A 15,293-nucleotide genomic window follows, 5' to 3' on the forward strand; every position below is an offset into this window, starting at 1 on the left:
ACGAAAAACGGCCAACGCTGCAAAGAATGCTCCGACTGACGCCACATTTCTATGGGAGGCTTCTGCATACAAAGTAAATTAGTGGCTAAAAAATGAAATTTTGGTAAAGTTCGGTCTGGCTGGTAATCGAACCCGGTCCTCCAGGGGGGGGGGGGGGGGGGGTGGAGAGGAGGTGGAGACGAGCACGCTTCGCCGAAGCCACGGCTGCTCCACGGTTTTGGCTTACTAAAAGTGTGCCCAGTGCGTGCATAATTGCACATGTCACGTCGCAGCTATTTCGCTGACTGAAGGTGTGGCCTAGTGCGTGCGTTAACATGCTGCTCTTTAGGTACTGCGTTAAGCGTTCATATGTGGCGTTCAGGAGATCGCCTTGGTGCCACACGTGCACTTAACATTGCGGCTCGTTAAGTCTCGCAAGAAGACTAGCTCCGATTGTATAACTTAATGCGTTACCAACATGTCTTGCAAATAAGTTTTAACCCCGATTGTGTAACGTCACGTATTACCAAATGTGCAGGAGGGTTTCGCCTTCTTGCGTTATACAAGAGTGTAACACCTGCCGAACTTTTCAACTTCCATTGCAACCGATTGAGCGGAGCAGCGTGACGGCGCATACGTTTTGGCTTCGTCGCTTTTGCAGCCAAACGCAACGCGTGTCTCCGGAGACCTTCTATCCCTGTATGCGCATGCGCATCGATGTCGCGACAGCACGGCGGCAACGGCGCGCTTCCGCTCTGCTGTCATGCGGATTCCCCGCCCCCTCTTCAGTCAGTGGTGGAGAGGATAACTACTCGCTTACCATATGCTGCAGGCCGGTGTTCGATTCCGTGTATGGGCTAGGTCTTTCTTAATTTTTTTTTTACGCGGTCATTCTACCGAGATCACCTAGACAGACCAAAGTCGGAGTAGCCAATATACTATGGTCGGTGGCAAATCTAAGAATTCAGTATAAGCTCCGACCGCAGAAACGTCGAGCACTGCCTCTTCACCTCTGAAAGGGAAGCGAGCAAATTGGAGTCCGCGCACAGATTAATGACCTTGCTCTGCTGATGTAGATGCTATAGGCTAATTTGAAGATGAAAGCTCGTTTGTTTCCCAATAAAATGTTACATTTGGCTGAACACTTATATGGGTATGACCCCCAAAATTTGACAGGCCGAATCTTTGCTTGTACCGGTGTGGTAAAGCGAAACTATAGACTTGAACCTTTACACGAAACGTTCAGGTTTCAGCCTAAAATGAGTGACACGAGGACAGATCTGTACGAGGGGAAAACAGCCGTTTCAAGCACGCAAAACCGCTTGACGTCACCGAAATAAGAGAAACTAAGTGGTCGGCGCATCGTAGCAATTGATGTTTGGGTTGGAAAGCATTCACATAACGTTTTATTCTTAGTGCTCAGAAATTGTTTATTCCAGCGAAATATTATACGAACATGCGCAATAGTTGTGACAGCACAAAAATACCAACTTATAGGCTGTTAAGACACTATTTCAAAAAATTGCTGAGGTTCTTAGGTCCCTCCTAAGAGACATGAAGGTGAAAGCCTCTCCACCTTCCTTGCCGCTTCATTGAACCCTTCATTCAATGCTTCCTTGTCCTTCATAGTACCCTTCCTTGAATGTTTCCTTACGCCTTCATAGTAAATCCTTCCTTGCCCCTTCATTTGATCCTTACTCGTATCCTTCCTTAAATGTTTCCTTACGCCTTCATTAAATCCATCCTTCAATCTTTCCTTGCCCCTTAACTGAACCCTTACTCTTATCCTTCTTTGAATGTTTTCTTGCACCTTCCTTAAAACCTTCCTTGAATATTTCCTTGCCCTTCATTGAACCCTTCCGTGCATATTTTTTCCCCTTATATTCGTTTCATAGACCCGAGAGACGCACACACAGAAACTGTTTTGTTCATTTCTCATTTCTTTCTTTATTTATCTACGTATCATATCCAACTCTTTGAGTCACGCACTTGCAGAGAGAATCGTTCCTTCCTTTCTTCTGTCATTCCTTCATGGATGCACAAGCAACCTTCCTCAGAGACCTGCCGCCGACTCCGCTAGGCCCTGGTTGAGCGTCGTACGTGTCGGAACGAACGCAAGCGAACATATGCCGCCGCCGCGTCGGCAGATGCGGCGTCCCCTTTGGCCAGCTCTGCTCTGTCGAGGCCCGAGCAAGCAAGCGCGAGCCAGCGTCACGAGCGTGAGAGGCGAGATCACATGACTTCCTCTACTGCATGCCGCGTCTTCAAAGCCACCGTCTGATGAGGCATTTAAGGCTTTCGCCTTAATAACCAGATAATGCTCTCAGCTGCAGAGAGAGAAACCGTGATTGCTGTTAGGAGTATTACATACGGGGTAGCATATTTACTCTAGGACGGAGTATCATGAACAATGCTTCTGTATCTTCTATACCGGCCCTAAAACTGGCGCAAATAACTAAACAGTTTCTTTCATCACGCCGGTCACTCAGGACATTGCCAAGTACCTCTTCTCTCGCGAAGCATAATGAAAGCGCGCTCTAAATCAGTCTGTTAATTAAGTATAGAACGAGAAACCAACCTCCCCAGTCAGGGCCGTAACTATGAGGATGGTTAAGGGGTTCTGACTACCCCTGAAATTTCCCGGCAGCAATATGCGGTTTAGCACAAGGGTTCCCCTACATTGCGTAGGCAGTGGCGCCATCTGGCTTGGGCGAGCTGCTGGCCTGGGAGAACTGTCACGGCCTCCGCGATCAGCTCCGGTGGGGCGCTGCCGGAGTGATCACTTAGGCCACATAACTCTCCGCGTGTTTAATGCCAGGCATACGCTCGGCGGTAGTTTGCGTGGTCGTTTTCGAGCTAGCGCGGTCTACTTAGTATGACGCGGTACCGTTGGAGACGGTTTTTCTTTTTTTTTTTTTTTTTAGATGTACTGAAGTGATTTAGGCATGGCTGGAGTTCCTGCTCGAGTTGAGGCGGACGGAGCACCCGGGCGTGCGTGTTTGAGCCTACAGGTGAAGCCTCGGAAATCAGTTGCGTATTTCTAAAAATTCGTTTAACAACTGTGTCCTTATTGCCGCATTATTCGTATAGCTTTAAGCTATCCTTTCACAAAAAAATGAGTAAAAAGAACATAAGCAGCGATCGTAAGTGCGGGTACCATTCTGCTACGGAATAAATGAGGCTGTTTACTTTGCCAAGCGTTCACGTTGTTATCTCTAGTTACATTGCGCGACTACCTCGTTTGTCGGACGCGGTTTCCACCTACGAATAAAATAGTTTTCGTAGCATACCGTACATAGTGAATCACATTTGTCGTGCGGTCGACAGGCCGTCTGCGCACCGCTCGAGCGTCCGAAGTCGCTGCAGCAGCTTGGTTATAGATTTGTTCAGGAACGATTATGGTGCTTTCGGCGTCGCGCCGTACGTTGCCTCAAGAGAACGCGCACGAACTTGAAAGCGTTACCGCTTCTACGCTGCTACTGCGCGATCAGCTGTCGCCAATGCAAATGGGTGATCGCTAACGCTCTGTGCTCCATTGATGCTGCAAAATGTGAAACGGTAGAGACAATAGTGCAGTATAGTTGGCTGCAATAATAGTGACTGGCGTATTAAGAAATGGAATGCAATCTGCGTGGCCCAGTTGACGGACCACAGGTACACAAGGACCGCCAGTGTTGCCTGCCCTTCGAGATGAACGGTTTTCCTTGAGGTTAAAAAGATTGACTCATCAGCCAGCGTTGTATCGCTAAACTCCAGACAAAGGCTTCCAACACCAGAACGGCGGCAAGAGCCGCTCATTACACAGTTACAAAGGGATGAGCAACACGAGACCAAGGTGAGAGCTGGAGACAACGTTTCGAAAAGTGGACTTGTCTTCTCGTCTTCAGTGAGAAAGGGAGTAGCACAACTTCCTGGAATAGTAAGTTTCTCGAATTTTATCTACAGACATCCACCCCATCTCACACTGAAAATTAAGCCCACCCCATCGCCGCTGCATCAAGAATAAGTCAATGGGCGCACACTCGAATCAATGCGCTGAGTCATGGGTGACAGCGACTGCACCGACAGCACACAGATGCTCGAATCTGAACGTTTCGTGACGGTCCACAGAACAAGCGCACAGAACAACCACCGATCCGTTAAAGATGGGTGTAACTGTAACGGTCACTCGTTAGGTTTACGAAGGAACGGCAGAGGGAACGGCGTTCCTTCTGTAAACGTTCCACGGCATTGAACAGACGCACGCACGTACGCAGCACATCATGCAGGCCGGATGGGCGAGCGCGTGAGGCGCAAATAACTATACCGCTTGCCTGTCACGTGACTATCGTGCATTTTATTCGTGAGTTCTCCGTTATATATTTTTTATGACTAGGCTTCAGGGTTATCACGTGACGCGCCCTCCTGTAGTTTCTTTCCTCCTATGCCGGCCTGTCGCCGAGTGCCATATGTGTTGCACTTGTAACAGACGAGCACCAAAGTTGCATTTATACATGTCTGAAGTATGTCCGCTGCTCCCTGAAAAAATTCGTCTAGGAGCGTTTCTTTGGATTCTTTTAGTGGCACAGAGCACCGAGTGACACTCTTGTTTATTACGCAGCAACTTCCGGTTAGGGACCGACTTCCGGTTTGTCACAGAGGTGGGACGAAATTGAAAATAAATCTTTAAAAAATAAAAATAGGTAGATATCGATTGTTCTACTTATGGTTGATGATAGATATGACAGCCGAACACAGGTTTAGTGCAGTAAAGAGCTAATTAAGTGTCAGTAATAATTAGAAACAATTAACGAAATTCTAACTGCCGTACCCCAAAGCACGCAATCCTACACTTTAGATACCCACCACATCAGTACAGGTTCACGCGAAACTCCAAGACCAGAAGTGACGTCATCAGGACGTCACACTTAAACCAGGGGTACCCGCTCATGATTAATTAAATCAAGTTAATTAGAGCTACACACCACCTGGCACAGAGTGAACGCCTGCCTAACACAGCGGACGGGTGACGTCACTCCCTCCTCCTCTCGCTTCTCCTCTCCCGACGCGCACCTGCTCGTCTAGGGGGTGTTGATCTGCTCCGCCGCTCGTTACATGCACTCATGTCAGCGGTGGAGGGGCGCGTAAGGGGCGCCGTCCGCTAGGGGGCTACGCATCACGCCCTCCTCGCCCTCCTTCGCTCCCTCGCCCGCTCCTCTGTGCGTGGTAGTTTCCGGCCAGTTCCGTTCGCTCGCTCCTACGAGTTCGGTTTCCCGCGCAACACCAGGGTACGCCAACGCCGAGGTGCGAGTGTCACTAGCAGATCACCTAAGTCAAGGATTAGGGTCGTTTCTCATTTTTATCTACAGATAATATGCTGCTGACGATGTTCAAATTCGCATAATATACGTAGTTCAATGTGAGTTTTCAAATTGCTCACTTTATTTCGCCTCGGGATTATCCGACACTACATTTTAATTAAAGCGATCGAACGTAACGTTAATGTAACGACACGTTCCAATGCTGAAAGTGTAACTGGAACGCGTTCCTTTCGCATTAAAGGAGCTTGTAACGGTAACTCGTTTCAATATTGGGAAAGAACGAGGAACGAGCTTTCGTTCCTCTTTTAGAGGAACGTGTACAACACTGGCCCCAAGCCCCTTGTGAGCAGCAAGAACATATGTATCGCAACCGAGGACACCTGCGAGCGATTAGGCAGAAAATGACTCGGTGGCGCAACGGTAGCGCGTCTGACTCCAGATCAGAAGGTTGCGTGTTCGAATCACGTCCGGGTCAACAACCTTTTTTTTTTTTTTTTTGACCCGCCGTGGTTGCTCAGTGCTCAGTGGTGTTGGGCTGCAGAGCACGAGGTGGCGGGATCGAATCCCGGCCACGGCGGCCGCGTTTCGATGGGGGCGAAATGCGAAAACACCCGTGTACTTAGATTTAGGTGCACGTTAAAGAACCCCCAGGTGGTCCAAATTTCCGGTGTCCCCCACTACGGCGTGCCTCATAATCAGATCGTGGTTTTGGCACGTAAAACCCCATAATTTTTTTAATTAACAATCGGAGAGTGACCCCGCCGAGCGACGTTACTGAGTCAGAAACTGGACAAGCCGCTTCTTCAAAGTAATTGGCAAATAAAGAACGAAGATCAAAAGACACCGGTCCTGGTTTATTTCTGAAGCGCAAAGTTTGGACATCCTGGAATACATTTCTAGCACCGCTTGTAGTACAAACGCCGCATACGCTGCTCGCATCGTTTGGACAAGGCGTAATGAGCTCCGAAAGGCGCTGACATGTCCATCTGAAGCTGTGGCCGAAGCTTCGTGTCGTTCACCCAGTCAGTGTCTGTGCGATATCCGCCGAAAAATAAGTTTTCTGAGCCACCCTGGGGCCTCACGCACATCCATTGTAAACCAAGATTGTAAACACGGAGGTAACAGAGGCAGAGGAGGCAAGCAATGGACGCTTCACCACGTGATCAAACGTGGCGGGGCCGCGGGATGGCTCCCAAAAAAGAGTAATATGATAGTAGAGCTTTTGCGTAAACCTTTGTAAACAATGTAACAAAACTCACGTAAGGTATAAATACGGATAAAATTTCGTCCGCTTTGGATGCTCTAACGGGTGCAGTTTACGGAAATGCGAGATCCGCTCAATTGGTGCAGACCTACAAATTTGCAAACTTCGTGCTTGTATTTTTCTTTAACTTACGAATTTTTGAAAATTTCTTAAAAGTCCATAAGCCGAAATTCTGCTTCCAAAAGTAACTAGAATTTAACTTTCTGTCTGAGGTGCAACACATTTCATTACAATAGGTATAGGCGTTATCTCGGAAAAGCGTTCCCGCGTTTTACATGTATTTGAGTAGGCGGCATCGGAGTTGGGCCGGAGCTAAAGCTACCTCAAAGGGACAAAACGGAGATGTAATTAATTAATTTATTATGGGTTTTACGTGCCAAAACCACGATATGATTATGAGGCACGCCGTAGTGGGGGACTCCGGAAATTTGGACCACCTGGGGTTCTTTAACGCGTGCACCTAAATCTAACTACACGGGTGTTTTCGCATTTCGCCCCCATCGAAATGCGGCCGCCGTGGCCGGGATTCGATCGCGGATGTACAATTAGCATTTATTCGTCGAATCATTTGAGCAACCACGTACGTAGACCTTGCCCTCCTTAGCGTCGACACTTGGTTGACACTTTCCTTTTTTTTTCTGTCGTTATTGTAAAATACATTAGATTAAAAGAACGTTGTCGAGTAGAAAGTTTTTCATTGCTGTTTAAACTGGTTCCGAAACATTGCCTTCGTTCTAAAGATATTTTGCACAGAACTGCCTCTATCGCCAGTGTAATTTCGAAGGTCGGTAAGTGTGTCGTAAGTGAAGAGATGCTAGTTACATTCGGCTCCATCAATAGCGCCGCCTCCGTGCGACGGCAGCTAGGTTAATATACAGTCAAAGTACACGAACACTGTTATCTTGTGGTGTGTTGTGGCGCCAACGGGGATCGTCGGCACTATAGGGGCAGCCAAATTGAGGAATGTTACCTGTTAACAGCTGAGCCGTCTACGTAAAGCTCATGTACGAACAAGCGTGCGTAGACTGGATCATTTTGAATGAAGACCAGTTCCTGCGGAAATGGCCAACACGTTTTATAAAGCTCCGTATTGGACGCATATTACATGCTGCCAGTTGTTGCCACATTAACCTCTGGCAGGTCAGAACACCTGCCAGACTTGTATGCAACCTTAGTGTGTTCCTTTTTATTATAATGTGCCCTTTTGATTGTATGGGCCGGTGTCGTTAGCATTTTAATGTTTTCGTGTACTTGAAGCCAAGTTCACGTGTATTCTCAAGAATGCCTTTGTCGAAATAAACTTCTCTTATACGGCAGCTAGGTTAAACACGCAGTAAACAGTCGCACAATATAATTCTTGTCTGACGGACACCTCTGACACCAAATTTTCTGCGGTACGGGGTCTTTAACGCTGTCGCGTTAAAAGAAAAAATGCTTAACCTTGCTCTCGGCCGCGCAACGCTTGAAACATCGAAGCTGGGCGATCGTAGCCCAGCATTTTCCGGAAGTACGCGCTAACTTTTCATCTTATTACTCATGATGATGATAATTTCTTTTCGCGCGTCTCGGCCTTACGGCCGTCACTGCGCGTTGCACAGCGCAGCTTGCAACACCGACACCGCGTTCCAATGCCGACACCGCGTTCCAGGAGACCCGCTCCGTGAATCCGTCTCTCTCTCGCTCTCATAGCGCGCAAAACCGCTTCACCTCGCAGAGCACGAGCGTACGAATGCGCCAGCTGTGGACGAAGACGACGACACTCGAGCGCGATCATATGGTTCGCATAAATGCACGCTCTGCAGGCATGGTTCTTACCTTTTAAAGATCCTTGTGACCCACCATATGACATATTCATAGTACTTGGTCTACATAGTCTTTGGAGTCGTTTTTTTCGGGAATCTGCTGCCTACGTTCGTAGTGTGTACGCTGCTCAAGAAACAGCGCCGGACTGGATGCCTTTATTAGACGCGTGCACATGCTTGCCTGACTTTTGAAGATGTACCTGTGGCGCCTTGTTTCTTGAGTTGCTGAAAATTCTGCTCCCATGTAATAAAGAAAAAAAAGTGGCTGTTACGGCGCTCACTTTGGGACCGGGGGTACGCGGGTTCGAATCCCGCCTCGGCGATAACTTTATTTTTATTTCTTGGTAGTTTCTTGCTACGCACCACAAATTACGGCTGGCTTAAACAGCTTCGCTGTTTAATAGTCACATAATTTTTGTTGGAATAAGCCCCTAACGCTATCGCGTTAAAAATAGCCATATAATCTTTTGTGGGAATAAACTTTTCCTAAGGATAGAAAGATCTACTTTATGAAAGAAATTGTGCTATTGATAACGTATATTTATAATAGCACCAACTACGCCGTTTCGACACATACGCACTCACCATGGTGTCGGATATACCTTTGACTGCCTAAGACGCCTGGCAGCCTCCGGGGAGATGTTTCCGCAGCGCAGTAACCACTCGCGTACTTGCTGTTGCTGTCATTGCTTTGCTCTTCGAGTGAAGCAGTGACAACGAAGAAGTTTACCACATTTTTTTTTTAATTCTCACGCACAGCTGCGATTTTGCGACTAGATCGTGAAGGCCACGCCCGCTTCTTCCAGGGCGGTGAATTCAGTCGGGTGGCAGCCTTACACTGTACGATGTTTAATGCGATAGCGTTAAAGGCAGACTTTACACGCGTTGTATGAATCCGCCTGACGAAAAAAAAAAACGAAACATTGTCAGTTTCGCCCGAAGACGAAGCATTGAAAGCGGTATTACGGTTTAGCGTTGCGCTGAAAGCGTCTCAGCACACTAACTTGGTGAGGAGCCTTCACCGTTACAGGTGAAGCTCTTTCTTTTTCTTTCTTTTTTGTCCTTGGTATGTGCCATTGAGCTTGGACCCTTTCTGCACTATCACCAAGATCGGCCCACTTTTCAGCGTGACACAACCACCACCAACACCACCGACATTTGTGAGCCTATACAGCTTTGCTTAAAACGTTCCTTCTTTCTCTCTCTCTCTATCTAGCCAGCCACGGAAACCAGACCTTGGCGCTGAGCCGTGCTCCCTCAAGGGCTGCAGAAGATAGCGCCAACCTTTCCCTTTCCCTCAAGAACCACTTATCATCATCAGAACGGTATACCCTCTCCGGCACAGCCAATAGAGCGGATCGAGGCGGTACGTCATCCACTTGGCTTTGTCGAGAGCCGAACGCACTACGTGTCTCCGGAGGCGTTCTAGTTCTCAACACGTGGGCCGCGCATGCGCCTTAGATAGCAGGACAGCACGACAACGCCGACGCCAACGGCGCCTTTAGGCTCCGTATACCTGCCGTCGCAATAAAATCTGGGCCGATCTCGAAGGCAGAGCCGTCTGAATATGTGGGCCGATCCCGAAGGCGCTGCAATCTAACAAGGTGTCTCGAAGCGCTAGCTGTCACGAGGGAAGAATGCGAGAGACGCGCACACGACGCACACGCCAGGCGTTTCAAAATGCTACTTCGGCACAAAAAAAAAAAAAAAAAATTTGCAGACGCGTGGCAATGGTTAGAGAATTAGGCTGCTACGCTGGAAGACAGATGTACGGCCTCATACCATCGGTCACACGTTTCTTTATTAGTAATATTAGCTATTTGTAATTGCGATAACAATTGTACGGACGCTCGATGCGCGCGTTCGTGCCATCGGTGTCGCCATCGTGTTGCTGTCCCGCTATAGGCTGTTTCACATGCAGCGACTAGAGCGAAAAAATTCGTTGCTGCTGCTGCGCACGTCATCGCTGAGCTATTTTCGCTGCCACCTTTCACATGCGTCGGCAACGCGGCGCGATTTCCATCAGCGCGCCCTTATTCTTACACGCCCTTTATTCTTACAATAACGAAACACGAAAATCGGTAATACGTTCGAATGTTGTTATTTAAAGTAGAAAAGGTAGTGGTCGCGCTGTGGTCGCTAGTAGCGTTCGACATTTATGATTGCTTGGTGCTCAACTGCGGAGACGCCGGCACAGCACGTCGTAAAATAGACGTCAGCAGGAAAAGCCCAACTTCGTCGACGGCGCTCGCTGTCAGTCCGCGCCAAAATCGCGCAGATCACTGCGACTCCGCTACGGCGCGACCAATTTGGCGGGAACCAAGTCGCGAAGAGGCTGCGCGACGATCGCGACAGTCGTGGAGCGACGGAAGTCGCTGTTCCGCTGAGCGAAAATCGCGCCATCGGAAACTGCCTTACGACGGCATGCTTTAGCAGAGTATAATGTGGGGCAAGACGGCGCATAGCTTTAGCGAAATATATGTGGCGCACAGCAAGTGACAGGACACACAAGAAGGACAGGATAGGACGCCTGGCATCCCATCCTGTCCTTGTGTTTCCTGTCACTTACTCTGCTTGCTATCCTGTCCTTCTTGTGTTTCCTGTCACACACTTTGCACCACAAATCTTTCGTGAAAGCCTCGCGACGGTGTTACAGAATGTTACGGAATGTTACAGAGTCTCCACAGACAGCTCGCGGCCCGTGTATATCTCCAACGAGACGGAATTTCCTATAGTGGACATTATAAACTAGTCGGACATTGAGTCTCGTTGCAATCGGGCAACATTGTGTCACCGCGGCGAGTATTGGATTTTTTTTACTGCTATACACTGCTCCAGGAGAGCACGTGTAACCTGCAAACGGATGCCTTCGGGAAGCTGCCTGAGATTATAAAGTAAACGGGGCCGCCACCGCAGCCACCGCTGCTGCATACGAAGAGTAAACAAATCCCCGTAATAATGATCCTTCCCATGGTAGCTACGCTATCGCCGCTCCAGAATTAACCCTATTAATTGTTGTAGGAAGCTCCATGTTACAGCCACCACAGTTTGTTCGAAGAAGTGTAAAGAGACGCGCAGCGTTTTCTTTCTTTTCGAAGACAAGGTCTTCTTAGCTGACTTCACACAGGTTTACCGTATCCGTACCACTTCCAGAAAAGAAATTACCCTTTCGATACTCCAGAACGTCGTAGCGAGTCGCAAGATGTATTAAAATGCAGGTATCAACGAGACAAGACGCAAGAATTAGTCGCTGAGTAGGTAAAATAATGGTACGGGCGTAATTAACGTTAGTCTAGTCAAAAATTAGCTGCATTGCATTAACCCCTGTAAAGGGTGCACCGCCGTAGATATAAGCACATTGAGGAGAAGCCACCGTATTGCACACTTTTGGGAAATGAAGTGAGTTAGCTAGGACTAAGCAGGACACGCGCGAGGCACTGGTGTCTGGAAAGCGGTTTCGCCTGTGTCTACAAGAAGCTGCAGCTAGCCGCAGAGCAGGTAAAAATATTGGTTCAGGCGTAATTAGCACCAATATAGTCAACAATTAACCACATTGTACCATAGATTCACTATATCAGGGATTGGCCCACCTGGCCTCTTGGTCACAAAAAAAAAAAATGGGTCGACCAAGTGTCGACGCGAAAGAAGACGAGGTCGGCGAAATCGGGCATGAAATACAATACGAACAAGATACGAAATTAGTGAATGATGAACATGAAAAAGAGAGACTGGTTAGAGACATAGTGAATAGTTAATCAACCAATCATTTAAACCACCATGTACGCGGACCTTTTCTTTAGCGTCCGCAATTGGTCTGCCTTTTTTTTTTTTACGGATATAGTTACCACAAGCCACTGTTCACCTACGAACGCCGCCAGTACGCTTAATTATAACTGCACTAACTATGACCATAGTTAATCGGTCGAAACAAGAAGTACACTTACCCGTTGACGGAGTCGAATAGCTTCTTGTAGTACTCTTTTGTTTGGTTGACGCTGCAAGGGAGTCGTCCCAGCATGCAAAGAAATACGTATAACTTTAAACTGCGACGTAACGCGCAAGCTAAACATATGAATTCAGCAATTCCGTACGTGAACATTATTCCCTGTATTGTAAGGTAACTTACGCAGCGTGTGTAGATGGAAAATTAAGCTCTTTCGCAAGCGCAACGTCCTGCTCATTTGTATAAATTAAGTTCTCTGTCCGCGTTTGTGACTATACGTATTTCTCTGTGTTCTTTGTTCGTTGCTGCCTTCTAAATTATTAGAATACACGCGCACTTATGAATGACTTCTAGGTTATGGACGTTCAAAGAAGATTTGGCCTGGGAGCTTGTATCCACATACATCGGAACCGATAAGTCGTTTTTCTTGGAAACCACCGCGCCGATCCTCATGAGGTCTGTTGCATTAGGAAAGATTAAAATTGGTGATTTTAGAAAGTGGTATCTTAGCTTACGTCATCAATTTCTCAGAAAATGTTCTGAAAATTCCAAAGTTAAAAAAAAAACTTAAGCAGATCGCGTTACAAACTCTTTCACGAAGCAATACAAATCGATATCACAGTTCCGTAAACTGCACCTAATAATGCGCATAAGCAGACAAAATGAATGTACTGCAGCATATATGCCCAGAATGGGTGCCCAATCCGTTTTATACCATAGAGCTTCCTACAAAGTTTACTAGAGGGAACTCGGGCATTGCAAAACAATCAACAATCTTGGGAAATGAAGGAAGTAGCACATTGATTTCATTAACCTTCGCCGTTGTGGTTTCTTTATGTTCTTGTGGCTTTATTCATAGGTGACGCCTCAAAACATGGCAGGCATGACGTGTTTCCGCCGCCGCAATCACTTCCGGTGTGTGCCACCCTCAAAATTATGCCCTTCGAGATTGCTTTCCGCCATTCAGAGAGAACGGTTGCTGGAGCTTCAATTTGAATTTAGCGCTCGATCTTTCTACATTTCCTAGCAACATATACCGGCAGCGTTATATTTTAGACCATAAAGAACTTTTTTTTGTAATTTCTTGTGGCAGTTGGCATAATTCTATTCGTTGAGCTATATTGCTCGAAGATGCGGACATTACTCGCACGAGAAATCAAAATTAACAATCGACTATCAACAAAAAATCGCTAATTATCTTTTAAATTAGTCACTTTACGGCACATATTGCAATTTGCGTATTGCAGCCGGTGAGCTTGCAAGGCGTTTCCGCTTGCAACGAATTTTCAGAATGACGTCGGATTTGAGATATCATTTTCCAAAGTGTGCGGCGAAATACATGGGCGTTCCGGTTACTTTCTTGCTTCGATGCATGAAGCGGCAGTTTATTAAAGAAAACGTAAATGGAACAACAGTGCATTTTTACCACATATTTGACGGCGCACATCTCTAAACAGATGCCATCTATATAATTCTTTCCGAGCACATGCGCCTCGCAATTTTCGCCGTCTACTATTCCTAAATTGCAATATGGGGCGTAATATAATTAATTAGTATTTATTTGTCAATTAGACGACTATGCAGTTCGAATTCTAGCGCGAGTAGTGTCCGCCGCTTCGAGTATACCAGCTCAAGGACTCAACCACACTATCGGCCACAGGCGATTTTTCAAAATTCGGTACGGTCTAAACTAAAACCTCCGTATCTCCTAAGCGCACGAAGGCAGTAAGTCATCGTGCAAGAAGATAAGGCGTGCAGACACGGACACCAGAGAAGAGAACCAGACAACACAAACGCCGTGGTTCTCTTCTCTTGCGTCCGTATATGTATGCCTTATCTTCGTGCACGGTGAATCCATACCAACGAGCTCAACTTTCTGTAGTTCTAAGGCAGTAAGTTGCTGCGCACATCCATAATTGCTGCGAATTGTTCGCATTTATAACGCAATATATTTGCTGAAAATGGATCACTTCTCTGAGTCATAAAGCCATTCGAAGTCGAAAAGATCAACGAAGTTATAGTTTAGGCAAATGCACTTATTAACCATCATATCCACGCTTGCTCAACCGACATTCTTTTAGCTCGGCTGAACGTCGTAGCGTCAGACTTCTGTCTAGTGATTTGTTTCGTAGGGAGCTCTATGCTTTGCACCATGCATTCCCGATGCAAAAAAAAATTTAAAAGAAACTGAACGCTCACAAAATTGGCACCGCACGACCTCCGGATGCCTCGACGAACTTGACGTAAGATGCGGCGATGTAGGTGTTCGTTCTGCCCGGATTGAACGTGCGGCTGTAGAGGTGCTGTGACATGATGCCTGCACGGTTAATAACCTCGTAAAGTCATTTCACTCAGCTACGGGCACTTGACTAGAGGTGTAGTAAACGACATAAACCGTTGAAACTGAACGCAAGCACATCCACCGAATTTCGTAGCGTTGGGCTAAGATTGAAGGCCCCTTCGTAAATTCCAAAGTGTGTTCGGCGAAAGCCTGTGGCCATTGCATGTGACGCCGCCGTTGTGCCATCACGTGATTGCTGAGAGAGTGTGAGGGGGAGAGTCCACAGCTGGCACCGTTCCAGGGCACGGACGGACGGACGGTCGGACGAAGCGAGTATGAGCCATTAAAGGCTTTCGCCTTAATAAGTTCTGGCAGTAGAAACGACAACAACGTGCTCTCTCTAGGGGCGTTGGTATATGCGAATTTGGATCACATTCTAGCGTAAGCAGCCAATGACAAAATGGAGACGTATAGACACCACGATGCGCTAACTTTAATAGTTACAGCTTCGTGGTTAGCACTGTCTCTGTCGACCTGCTTGATAAAGAGACTTCCTTTTTCTTATTTGTTTATTGTTTGGAAGGAGTGCGGCGTGACAATTTCACCATGAGTGGCGCGGTTACGCGTGGGATATAAACGTACAAATCCATCTTAAAGGAATCTGCTAAAGCAATGTCTCAGCGTTCCACTTAAGATCGTGCCGAACAGCATGAGGCACGATTTT

The 15,293-nt window shown here is 47.2% G+C and overlaps 1 protein-coding gene and 1 non-coding gene across 2 annotated transcripts in view; one reads left to right on the top strand and one right to left on the bottom strand.

Annotated features, from left to right (window-relative positions):
- The window catches only part of LOC119454039 (uncharacterized), a 65,421-nt gene that overhangs the window by 20,382 nt on the left and 29,746 nt on the right, over positions 1–15,293 (bottom strand). Inside the window, exons 12-13 of the mRNA XM_049667882.1 lie at positions 14,488–14,605; positions 12,290–12,340 (exon numbers count right to left, since the gene is read on the bottom strand). Of these exons, the coding sequence (XP_049523839.1) occupies positions 12,290–12,340; positions 14,488–14,605 (169 nt within the window). The remainder of the gene's footprint in view (positions 1–12,289; positions 12,341–14,487; positions 14,606–15,293) is intronic.
- Trnaw-cca (transfer RNA tryptophan (anticodon CCA)) lies at positions 5,683–5,754 on the top strand. The gene has a single exon. It is a non-coding gene; the product is annotated as a tRNA-Trp (tRNA).

Source organism: Dermacentor silvarum, chromosome 5 (genome assembly GCF_013339745.2).
Source record: "Dermacentor silvarum isolate Dsil-2018 chromosome 5, BIME_Dsil_1.4, whole genome shotgun sequence".
In the NCBI taxonomy this organism is placed as follows: domain Eukaryota; kingdom Metazoa; phylum Arthropoda; class Arachnida; order Ixodida; family Ixodidae; genus Dermacentor; species Dermacentor silvarum.